Source organism: Carettochelys insculpta, chromosome 2 (genome assembly GCF_033958435.1).
Source record: "Carettochelys insculpta isolate YL-2023 chromosome 2, ASM3395843v1, whole genome shotgun sequence".
Taxonomy (NCBI): domain Eukaryota; kingdom Metazoa; phylum Chordata; order Testudines; family Carettochelyidae; genus Carettochelys; species Carettochelys insculpta.
Genome location: NC_134138.1, coordinates 246,825,788 through 246,838,723, shown reverse-complemented (window position 1 = coordinate 246,838,723; position 12,936 = coordinate 246,825,788). Strand labels below are relative to the sequence as shown.

Genomic DNA, 12,936 nt, shown 5'->3' with positions numbered 1-12,936 from the left:
CGATGAACTGGTCACCACAGGAAGACCCATGGATAGGATATGAAAGACATTTCACTGGCCAGAGCTGGGGTTTGTATGATTCTGGTAAGCTTAGTAGCATGCATGTAAGTTCTCCTACTGTTTTAATATGTTTTCTCTGTCCTATCATTGTCAGTTAAGGATAATGTTTATGGGGGTGAGAGAAAGATTCTCTTAGCCATGGGATCTAGACTTTGGATCCCATCACTGGAGAGGCGAGAGAGCCACCACAAACATCCCTGCTTTCCAAATCAAAAAGTAAACCTCATTTGTTCAAACTAGAGTTCCCAAAGACACACTACAAAACAGGAACTCAGTAGAGAAGGAAGCAGAGGAGAGGGGGAAAAGGAGATATGTGTAAAAAGGAGAAGAAAGACTGGGCCTACGTCTACATGAGAAGCCTCTGTCGACAGAAATCCCAGTCGGATGGGATTTCCCAGCAAAACTTCTGTTAATGGATTACATCTACACATAGAAGCAGATTGGAAGACCAATCCACTCTGTTGACAGAAAGCAAGCAGCCAGACTTGACAGAACCCTCTCTTGACAGAACAGATGACTGGAAACTTTGCAAACCAGACTGCATGGTGAACCAGAAGCCCTGTCTGTTGATAAAAGGGCCCCAGAGCACCTACACAGCTGTTTTGTCAACAGAACACTGTTAAGAGAGGTGTTATACATAAACAGGAGCTATGTCTACACGTGTATGCTACATTGAAATAGCTTATTTCGATGTAGCGACATCGAAATAAGCTATTTCAATGAATAGCATCTACACGTCCTCCGGGGTGGTGACATCGACGTTCAACGTCGACGCTGGGCAGCACCACATCGAAGTAGGTGCTGCAGGGGAGCGTCTACACGCCAAAGTGGCACACACTGACATAAGGGTGCCAGGAACAGCTGCAGACAGGGTCACAGGGCGGACTAGCACTTCCGGGGCAATAGCTAGCCACTCCCTTAAAGGGCCCCTCCCAGACACACACAGCCTGCACAGCACGCGGTCTGCAGAGCCACAAGCACCCACACCCGTCAAAGCAGTATGGACCCCCAGCAGCAGCAGCAGCAGCAGCCGCCAGAGGTCCACACAGCCGCCCCTGCAGGAGCAGTGCTTGCCCTGCTCAATGCTATGCAGGAGGCAGCTGACCAACTTTTACTCACAGAAGAGGACCTGCCCCAGGGGAGGAGGAAGCAGCCCCAGACCTTGTTGCCCTCAGACCCCCAAACCCGCCGCCGGCTGTGGAGCTACCCCACGAGCACCAACTGGTGGGAGCAGCTGGTGCTCTGCAAGTGGGACAACGAGCTCTGGCTCCAGAACTTTCACATGAGCTGGCAGACATTCCTGGAGCTCTGCCAGTGGCTCACCCCTGCACTGAGGCACCAGGACACCGCCATGCGGCGCGCCCTCACAGTCGAGAAATGGGTCAGCATCGCTGTCTGGAAGCTGGCCACTCCAGACAGCTACCGATCCGTGGGGCAGCAGTTTGGCGTGGGCAAGGCCACTGTCGGGGCTGTCCCCATGTAGGTAAGAGGACCCAGGGGAGGAGCCTGGGGGGGAGGGCAGCCCTGGGGGTGGGGGAGGGCCAGACACACCCTGCACACCCCTCACTGGTGCTCTCCCATGTCCTTCCCCTGCAGGTCGTCCGCGCCGTCAACGCCCTGCTCTTCCACAGGCTCGTGCGGCTTGGGGACCCGGATGCCGCCATCGCGGGGTTTGCCAGCCTGGGCTTCCCAAATTGCTTCGGGGCTCTGGATGGGACCCATATCCCCATCCGTGCACCAGAGCACAGCGGAGGACGCTTCCTGAACAAGAAGGGCTACCATTCGGTGGTCCTCCAGGCCTCGGTGGACAGCCAGGGGCACTTCCTGGACATTTATGTTGGGTGGCCTGGCAGCACCCACGACGCCCGGGTGTTCAGGAATTTGGGCCTGCGCCGCTGGCTGGAGGCGGGGACCTACATCCCCCAGCGGGAGATCCCTGTGGGGGACACCACCATGCCCCTCTGCGTCGTCGCAGACGCGGCGTACCCCCTCTGGCCCTGGCTCATGCACCCTTACACGGGCCATCTCTCAGCCAGCCAGGAGCGCTTCAACACGCGCTTGAACCATGAGCGCCAGGTGGTGGAGCGCACTTTTGGCCGCCTCAAAGGGCGCTGGAGGTGTCTCCTCACCCGCCTTGATGCAGGCCCCACCAACATCCCCCAGGTTGTGAGCGCGTGCAGCGCACTCCACAACCTGGTCGAGAGCAAGGGGGTGGCATTCTTCCAGGGCTGGGCTGTGGAGGCTGGCAGGGCTGACGTGCAGCCACCTGCTGCCCCCAGTCATCAGGTGGACCCAAGGGGATCCAGGTCCGGGAGGCCCTGCGGGCCCATTTTGACCAGGCCGTGGGGTGAACCCTGGCAGGCCCCCCACTGCACACCCCCATCCTCCACAACACTCCCTGCCCCCACACCCACACCACAGAGCACCCAAGAGCACCCCCCCACACTTTTCTTGCAAATAAAAATGGACCTGTTGTTTTTGAAACCAAAAACCGGTGATTTCTCTTATTATTAATACTACAAATGTATAGAGAGAGAGCAGAACAAAAGGGGGGGAACTATTTACATGGGGGGGCAGGTAGCATATAACAGAACAGGGGTGTAACACAAACTATACACAAATATATATGATGGGGGATATGTACAAAGGTAGGGGCACGTCCTGGGCCCCGCACCCCTCTACTGTCTGGCGCCCGGGGTTGGCAGGTGCGACCCTCGCCTCAGCCTGAGCCCTGGCCGAGGCTGGCTGGGGGCCAGGCGAACCGACAGGTATGGCCAGCGGGTGGCAGCAGGCCCCAGGTCCCCTTCAGCAGAAGGCCCCAGGGTGGCAGACGGCAGTGGGATGGCGGTCAGAGCGGCGGGTGGAGCAGTGGCGGCGCAGCATGGGGGGCCACTTATTCTGCTATGTGCTCGAATGTGCGCATGAAGGCCCTCCATGCCTCCTGGCGCCAGGTCAGCACTCACTCCTGGAGCTCCAGCCGCTGCTCCTCCACCCGCAGGTGCTGCTCCGACACCTCCAGCTGACGCCAGAGGGTCACGAGCAGCTGGGGGTCCATCGCCGTCCTCGGGTGGTGGCTCCACCATCGGCCCCATCCTGGGGCTGGTCGGTGCTCCGCCGAGGGGCTGGCCTGCAGTGATGGCCCCGGGGGGGCTCTCCGGGACCACGGAGACCTCACCGGCGCTCTCCGGGCCCTCCGATGGTGCAGATGCAGAACACGGGGCGGGGGAGAAGAGTGGAGACAGCCGTTAGCGTGGGCCCCAAGCCGTGGCCCTTGTCCCCCCACCCCTCTGCTGCTGGTTCCCCATCCCCATCCCTGGGAGATGCTGCTGCTGCTGACAGGTGTCCCACCCCCTCCCCCCGGGGGACCCTAGGTTCTGCTCCCCCCATCCCCAGGGATGGGGCATGGCACTGTCCTGCTGGAGGGCAGGCGCTGATGCACTCTTCTGAGGGACATGCCACTGCTGTCCCTGGGGCCATGGTCATCTGGGCATGTGGAGGGCCCTGGTCATGTCTCTTGTCCCCACCCCTTAACCCCGGGGGTGTGCACCAGCGGGGGTACATACCTGACGGTCCGCTCCCGCGGTTGGGGGACACCCTCTGGGCGGATGCCCTGCTGGAGCTCCGGGATGGTATCGTGAGCCACAGCCCCTCATCGCTGGAGGAGGATTCCCCCTCCTCCTCCTCCGGCATCCCAGGGGTGGGGTCCTGGGGGGGCTCCTGAGGTGCGGGGCTTGCCTCCGGGGTGGACTCTGCCTCCGGGGCCTGCTGGGGCTTGTCGGCCGAGGTGTCAAGAGTGGCCGGCGGGGAGGAGGTGTACCGGGGGCCCAGGATGGACCTGAGCTCCCTGTAAAAGGGGCAAGTGGCAGGGGCGGCCCCAGATCGGCTGGCCGCATTCTGGGCCCAGGCGTAACCCTGCCGCAGCTCCTTCACCTTACTCCTGACGTGGTCAGGAGTGCGGGCAGGGTGACCCCAGGCAGCCAGGCCCTCGGCCAGCCGAGCGAACGCATCCGCGTTCTGCCTCTTGCGCCCCATTACCTGGAGCACCTCCTCCTCGCCCCAGAAGGTCCCGGATCTCAGCCTCCATCCAGGAGGGGCCCCGCTGCCTTTTCCCAGGCTGGCTGCCAGGCTGGGAGCCCTGGCTCCCCTTGGGGGGGTGCCCTGGGGGTGCTTCGGGGGCTGGCGGGCAGCCATCGCAGCGGGGATGGTGGATTGGGGCTGCAGGGAGGCGTGCAGGCAGGCCACGTGTCAGTGCTGCCGCCTGCACGCGCTCTCAGCTTCCTGCACAGGAACGCAGGGGGCGGGGAGCTTTAAGGGGCCACTGCACGTGGCCACCATAGAGCTCAGGGGCTTGAGAGAGCGTCTCTCAACCCCTCAGCTGATGGCCGCCATGGCGGACCCCGCTCTTTCGATGTTGCGAGACACGGATCGGCTACACGTGCCCTACTTCGACGTTCCACGTCGAAGTAGGGTGCTATTCCCATCCCCTGATGGGGATAGCGACTTCGACGTCTCGCTGCCTTACGTCGATTTCAACTTCGAAACAGCGCTCGCCACATGTAGACGTGGTGGGCACTATTTCGAAGTAGCCGGCATGTGTAGACGCAGTTAGGGAGAGGTACAAAGCTGCCGGCGGACATGCTAGGTTTTGGCAACAAACTGTCAACAAAGCACATTTTGCATGTAGACGCTCTGCGGTTTTTCCCAACAAAAGCCCAATTTTGCCAGAAAAAGCCTCTCATGTAGATATAGCCTGGGTGTGTTTGCTAGGACAAGGGAATAAATTAAATAACAAAATAGTTAAAAGCCACAACATATATCTCATAGCCACAACTGTCTCAGGGAAACAAGAAAATTGGACCTCTGTCCTACAGTGATTTAATAGAGGCTACTGTCTCCTGTGGGGGACTCAGATATTATATCTATAACAAAAAAGGAGAGAGACTATGAACAGAATAAAACAAGAAGTCCCGTGGGACCTTATAGACTAACAGATATTTTGGAGCATAAGCTGTCGTGGGCAAAGACCCGCTTCAGCTTGTTCTCGAAGATATAGACCATCATGGCTACCTCTCTGACACTTATGAATAGAATATTCATTCCATTTGAAACAGACTGGAAATTGTCCTCTTCATTTTAAGGTGGAAGATAAATCTATTAGCTGGATGTATCTCATTATGTTTATCTTAATAAAACATTGCATAAAAATCAAACTGATCATAAAGGTCACATTCTCATAAGCAATAAAAAGGGACCCTTTAATAATATTTGACTTGAAGATTGTAGACAAATTATGCATCAAAATATTTGCTGTACTTTATAATCAAGAGCAGTACAGTTTGGACCTGAAAATTACTGTCAAATTATTATTATTTCACATTTAAGTATTCCCTCTCCTATTCCATTTTTACGTGTTATTCAACCAGGAGAATTTAAAACCTCATAAGGAGTAAGGAGAAAGTTTCGTTTCAAATCTCCCAAGATCATGTAATTCATTATACTTATTGAACAATATTTGGTATGTTTATTCTTAGTAGTCATGATTTTCACACATCCAAGGTTGTCTCTCAAGTTTAGCAATTCTGTAGAGTACCCTCCCAAAAGCAACATTGTATAATTAAAAGAAGGGAGTCCATAAAGTGCTTTCCCCCTAGATCACAAGGGCTCCCTTTGCAACCCTTAATAACTCCTTCAGTTTAAGCTGAAGAAACAAGTCTAATCCATTCTATATACCCTTACTTAAGCCTAGTCTACATGACACATCCCTCCCCCAACTTTTGATCTAACCTATGCAACTTCAGCTACATGAAGAGCATATCTGAAGTTGACACACTTACTATGGTATCTTCCACTTGGTACGGTTGGCAGGTGCTGCTCCCCTGTCAACTCTGGCTACTCTTCTCCTCCTGGTGAAGTTCACATGAGAGTGCTCAGAGGTCAATTTATCATGTCTAAGCAGACACAATAAATCCATTGCCGGTGGATCGATCTCTACAGCATCAATCCAATGTCTAATGCAGACAAGCCCTCACAATATTTATGTTCTCATGATGGTGACTCAGAAGTATACCAGATAATGACAATACAATCTAGGTCTAACAACAACATTTTAAGGATCAAGAAGTATAGTCCATCCAGAAGTTAAGTGATGCAGAATTATCAGCCTTACAGTTCTTGCTCTCCAGTTACTGCTGATCACCTAATGAATCATTTGCTTGCCCGCTTAATGTCTGTTCCTGGGCCAGCGGAAAGTTTGGTTTTTGATTAAATGAAGATTTTTTGGGGGAAAAGTATCTGCCTATTCTTGACAATTTTTGATTGTTTGAAAACCAAATATCTTCTTTTCCAGCTGATAACTTCATCATTTCTAACAGAAAGTTCCTAATTTCGGGCAGTTTAGGATGAAAACAATGAGAAACAGATAACTTTCTTTTACAAAATGTTGAAATTTTCTCCACTGAAAATTGACAGAAAAGCAAAGTAATTGTTTTGCCTGAAAGCTCTGTTAAAAAGAGCAGTCAGTTTCTACCAATTCTATCAACTGTACTTGTCACCTCTCACTCCTAGCAGTTCCTTCACTCTGCCCTCCTTCTCTGTTAAAACTCCTCTTCCTTTCTTCTCACCCTGCCACCTGTTTTCTTCTCTACCTCCCATCTCCACACTCCTTCCCTTCCTTCCCCTCTGTGTTGCTTCCCTGCCTCCTTCAATAATTCAGTTAAGGCCAAACATTCATGTGTGCATGCTGATGATTGGTGAAAAAAAAGTGTGGACAGCAAGAGAACCCTGATTATTCAGAGTCTGCAGTAAAATTAAAGGACCCTGTTTACAGACAACTGTGAAATGCTGCAAACTGTTTTGATGCATTTATATTAATTTCATTAAGGTTGTAATCTGTTGGCTCTGAATCATTTTTGCTTTTAAAATGTGACAAGATGATAAATGAAGAATGTGCTTCTGTCATTTCTGTGGTGGGAAATACATGTGAAAAACAGAAAGACTTGCTGTTAAATTTAATTTCACTCTGGTTCTGTTAATTTACAAGATTAATGCATGACATAGGTTTTGTGGCCAGGAGGAACCATCGTGATCATAGGCACGACTTTTGCCTGGGGGTGCCCAACCCCTGCTCCACCCTGATTCTACTACTTCAACCCCTTGTCTCCATTCCTCCTCCTCCCTCATGCTGCAGCACAGCTGATTGTGGCAGGCAAGAGTGTTGAGGGTGGGGGGGAAATCTGGCTGCTGATGGGTACTAAGGCCCTCGAATTTTCTCCCGAAATAAATTGGTACCTATGAACTGTAATTTAATCTCACATTCTCAACAGAGAAGAGCAGGAAAGAGATGATCAGGAATGTGTCATCATCTATAATTGTGGTCTATTGCCCACTGCAAGCAGATCCAAACAGAAAAGCCCTTGGTACCTTTGTCAGTCAGCTAAAGTCAGTGGAGTTCTTTCAAAAGCACAAAGATTTGCACAGATGGATGCATCTGCAAGAGAAGGACCTACTGATACAACAAACATGGTGTGTTGAGTTGTGTTCTCCTCTTTGAAATCCCTCCTCAAAAGACACTATTTCCACAAGGCCCATTATTGATAACCTGCCATCTAAGGAATTTCAGATAGTTATAAAAAAGAGCTCTGCTGCATGGTGAACCAACCTCCTGATCATCTGGTGCTGCGTGTGTAAGAGTAGTTGTCTGTCTTTTTTGATGGTAAATTCAACAAGGTGAAAAAAACCCACACACATCTTCCTTGTATTTAGCCAAGCACAGAACAGATTTGAAAATGCTAAACCAATAAATATTTATCATTCTATTTTAGAAGAGTAATTTATTGCATACAGTCCAGATAAGCATACTCTAATATGCCTTCTGTTGTCTTGGAAGGGAATGGCTGATTTATCTGACATTAAAGCTCTGTCTAGACAGTGCCCTAATCTCAAAATAAGCTATGCAATTTGCGCTATGCAAATTGCATAGCTTATTTTGAGTAGATTTCGAAATAGGCTATTTCAGCACGTGGTGCTGTCTGAATGGTTCCACATGCCAAAATAAAGCCCTATTTCAAGGCATTCCTGTACTCCTCTTGCAATGGGGTTTACAGGGATGCCAAAATAGCACACCCATTATCTCGAAAATTCTTCTGAGACAATGGGCGTATTGCACAGATATAGGCAGGTATTTCAGGATACCTTTGTATCCCAAAATGGCACCTTTCTCATAGTTAGTGAATAAAAAAGTAAAAAGAACTAATGGTGATATTATATATAACTGGGAATCTGTATGTGTGCTACCATTGAGAGAATTTTGCACTTTATAAGAAAGCTAAAAGAAAATGTTCATCACCCAAGAAAATGCAATGCTGAAACTAATTCTAAATTAGAATGAACAAAGTTAATCTGTGATTGAGTGATGGATTACAACTAGTTAACTAAACAGACGAGCGTCATTTTCCAAAACAAACTAAAAGAAGGATACATATATAGTGAAAAAAAAAACTTGGTTAAGTGGCATTAAATATTGTATTTTTTTCTTAATTCGACTGAAAAAAACCCAAGACATGAGGTTACATAGTAAGTTACAACTAAATAAAAAACAATTTAAAGTAACTTACATGAACTGGGTCCAAGATTTTGACTGCTGCTTTGCTGCCATCTTTTTTGTTCAACACCTTAAATACTTTGCCATAAGTTCCTTTGCCAATGGTCTCAATTATTTCCCATGTTTCTGAAGGATCAGGAAAACTATCAAATATTATTGTTTTCCCACTTAATGGAAGCATCTCAAATATCAGTTCCTGGAAAGAAGAAAAAAAAGTCAGTTCTTATTTCAGATAAGCAATTAATAGCAACTGACTTGCTATAAGTGTGATAAAACTAAGACATCATATTTTTTATCTCAGATGTAACTGCAGTATTGAACAGCTGTTGCACATAGTGCGCATATAATCACAACAATGAAACTCCATAAGGATAAAGGAATCTGTTCTTAATATGGATGGTCCTAGAATCAACATGGCATGAAATGGGGAGAAGATGAATACTGCATACTTTTGAGTGAAATCCTAAGCCCGTTGAAGCCAATGAGAGTTTTGCCAATGACTTCGAATGGGGGTAATATAAGCTGGGGGTACTGGGAAAGGGTCTATGAAAGCCATGAATAGGGGCTTTGTACATTATGGACAAGCGTTAAAGGGAACAATGACAAAATCATATTCTGGAAATTATGTAATAACTTCACACAGCTCTAATCAAAATTTCAAAGTAAATGGTCAACTTTTAGGACAGGTTGCAGAGATTCTTCGAATTTAAATGGATACACATTTCAAATTAAACTGTACCTAACTAAACATAGTCAAAGGAGGGGAATCTTTTTACGATATTGTGCCCTTTAAACAGATAGCACCCAGTATCATGGAAGATGTGTGCAGTAGTACAAATGTTAATGCTAATTTTATACACTGTAATAGGAGAGTTACACTTACAGCCAGTTTAATGAAAGCTAAAATCCACTGGGGCAACCTACGTCTTTATTTTATATCTGTTAAATGTTCAGCATCCTCAGTGTAAAAATCAGAACACCCCACACAGAGGTCTGCCTCAATTAAAATTCTCATCAGCAAGTGCTTTAAAGGCTGTTTTCTCATTTCCCTTTGTGTAGGGCGATTATTTTTGAAAAATGGGTGGCTATGATGTTGGACATTCAAGTCCTCATTGAAAGAGCTAAATAAGTAAAAAGCATTTTTGAAATTCAGAGTAGACATTCATTTTTAAAATCCTGGGATAAAGTTTTTAAATTATGCCACACTCTGGGCATGTTGTGTCATCAGTTTAAATCCACGTTAGCAGAGCAAGCTATCGTGTGGTAGCCTGGTGTTGGAAACCCCATTGGTATGTTGTACACAGTTCTACATGGTGAAGAGAATTGTTTCACTAATGATTTTCTATCTTGCATTAAAATGTCCAGCACATCTTCACTGCTTTGATAAATAAATGTATTACTTGTATACAGAGTTGCCAGAAAAAGTTTGCATCTGTTCATATTTGGCTAGATATTGATACCATACATTGCAGGTATGCTGTAAAAATAAAGGTCTTTCAGGCGAGCATGTAATCTAGATCCCTACTGAGAATTTAAATGCCCTTGACGTAAAGGAAGTGTGTACAGTATTGTGCAACTAATGTAGAACTTCATTGTTCCAGTCTCACCATCCTATAGAGCTCCACACACAGCGAGATACACTACTGTGGCACTTCTGTCTGAGTTTCTCTGCCATAATCTTTGGCTTGTTTCTACAAGAGAGGTGATTGGACCCTTCAATTAAGCCACTTTATGGTGTTCAACCCTTTCTGGGATAACAGCATTCCCTAGCTCAAATTCAAAACAAAAGAGAAGTTCTTAGTTTTGCTGGGCTCAGCCATCAGCCTCTTCCCTGAAGGCAGGATCCCAGCGGCAAATGCTTCTCTCTCCCAGGCCTGGACTTCAGTCAGCTCAGACATCCAGGTTAGGTCTGTCATCATACTAAAGGCCTCAGGCAGGCCACATCCAGTTCCTAGTGCTAGCCTAGCTACTTGCCTCTCACTGGAAGAGTCTGTCTGCTTTTCTCCCCATTCAGCACTCAACTGCTGGGCCTTCCTCCTCTTGAATCCCGCACCCTGCACAGATGTAGTAGGGCAGGACTGACAGACACAAGGCCCCCAGCTCTTGAAGAGGCAAGGCCTCCCTTTTCCATTCACCAAAACAGTCAGTATTACAGCAGTGCATAGAGACCCTAGCCCCCCGTCAGTCCCCGATTCTCAATACTGTACAAAATGTAGCAAGAGAAAGTCCCTGACTCCAAGAGCTTCCTAGCATCATCTCCATTTTCAAGAGTGGGATCTGAGGTACAGGTACGCACATCTGAAGCCCAACATCACATTAGAACTCTGGGGCACAGAAAAGCCAAAAACCCAAATCTGACTCAGCCCAGTGCCTTAACCAAAGATCCATCCTCCTTTGCTCAGGCCAGGGGGCAAATGAAATCTTACAGGAAAAAGCACATGTATAGATGCACAGTTCTGAGTTAAATACCCTAAACATTAATGAAATGGAACTGGACTTAACTAATTCATCCATATTTGCCTCTAAAGATTAGACTAGCAGAAGGCTGCTATTTCATGACAGAACTGATGAAATAGGATTGCTAGGAAGGTGTGTGAGAGAGAGAGAGAGAGAGAGCGTGAGAGCGAGAGATCACCCCACGCTGTGATGGGGGATGGAAAACAGGCCACAGGTTAATGACTTTGCTGAAGGGTTTTCTTCATAGCAAGACACATCACACTGGAATGAATGACAAGCCTGCGAATAACCTGGCTGGCAAGCATGACAGAGAGTCTAACCTGGGATCACATTTACTGTTCTGCTGATTTTCCAATGTACTCCATGCAAAGGACAGACTTTACTCTGACACTTTTTGTATCTAATATAAAAATAAACACCCTTGTTCAAGCAGTTAGCAACTCAGAATCGCTTTATGCTGTGGGAGTTCCTAATGAATACCAGTAAAACACTCCAGTAAAACTTCATCATCTTGTCTCTTGAGTACTACAACCTTCTCCTTTCTGACCTTGACAAGTGCACTGCTGCCCTCTTTAAACAGAATTCAAAATGCTGCCACTAAGATTGTTTCCATGGAGCTTCACTTTTGCGTTTTCACCCACTGCAGAAACAAACTACTTGTCTTACCACTAAGGATCCACCATAACTTAGCATCGTCCTATCTGCCACTCCATGGGATGCTGCCCCCACTACTTCTCCACTGCTAATAATGCTATCCTATCTCCTGTTCGTTAGTCAAGTTTGCCCTCAAGTACCTTCAGCCTCTCTCCTTGAAACCTACCATCACCATGACACCTTCAACACATATGGCAATGGCTATGCTGTGGCTGATGCTCATACCAAACAAACATGTTACTGGTACCTTGTCCCCTCCACAGCAGCTTTTCTCTACCCATTGCCACAAGTTGAATGTTTAGCTTTTAAACTCTTTGGGGCAGGACTGACATATGTGTAGACTGCCTAGCATAATGGGATGTGGAAGCCAGGTTGGAGTCTTAAGCACTAGTGCAATATAACCAACAAAATCACCAGCACAAACTCCTTAGCTCCTTTTACTGGCCCCGGAACGTACCTGTTCTAGCAATCTGGATGAGAATATACAGTAGACGTGAGTGTTTCTTAGGGTAAGTCTACACTGCAAAATTAAGTCAAACTAAGTTATGTCGCTGTACAGTGACTGCAGTACTTAAATCGCCTTTTCATGTCTGCACCAAGCTCTTCATCTTGACAGTATATGTCCCTACCAGAAGCACTTGCACCAACTTAACTGGCAGCCTGCACCACTATGGGTTGGCTTCTGAAAGGCAGCAACAGTCAATGTAAGCAATGCAATACCTACAATGACACCAGATTGGCCTAATTATATCGACTTAAGTTATTTAAGCACTCCATCTCTCCTCGCGGTGGAGTTAAGTCAGTACAGTGGATGAGTTACATCTGTGGGAGCTACATGTTAATGTGAGTGCTTCCAGAGTTAGGTCTGCATAAACTGGCTTACATCAACCTGACTCTGTAGCAGGGACACGTGCTTAGAGAAGCCATGAAGCATGTGGAGCTCCAGTGTGACATCCACCAAGCAAATAGCTAGCACTTTGGAACAAAGGCCCAAATAACTCATTCCTTCAATAAAATATTAATTTGATTGTTTTAGTCATGATTACGGATTGCCAACCATAGCCGTATAAATCAGCAGACAATAATTTCACAGAGCTATATTAATTTATATCAGCACAGGATCTAGTGCAGAATCTCTTGAATGAGCATTCTTGCTGATGGCCCAG

The 12,936-nt window shown here is 47.6% G+C and overlaps 1 protein-coding gene across 1 annotated transcript in view; it reads right to left on the bottom strand.

Annotated features, from left to right (window-relative positions):
* Nucleotides 1–8,840, bottom strand: part of MYO3A (myosin IIIA) — a 175,920-nt gene extending 167,080 nt beyond the window's left edge. Inside the window, exon 1 of the mRNA XM_074986283.1 lies at nt 8,673–8,840. Coding sequence (XP_074842384.1) covers nt 8,673–8,840 — 168 coding nt within the window. The remainder of the gene's footprint in view (nt 1–8,672) is intronic.
* Between the last annotated feature and the right edge of the window lie 4,096 nt (nt 8,841–12,936).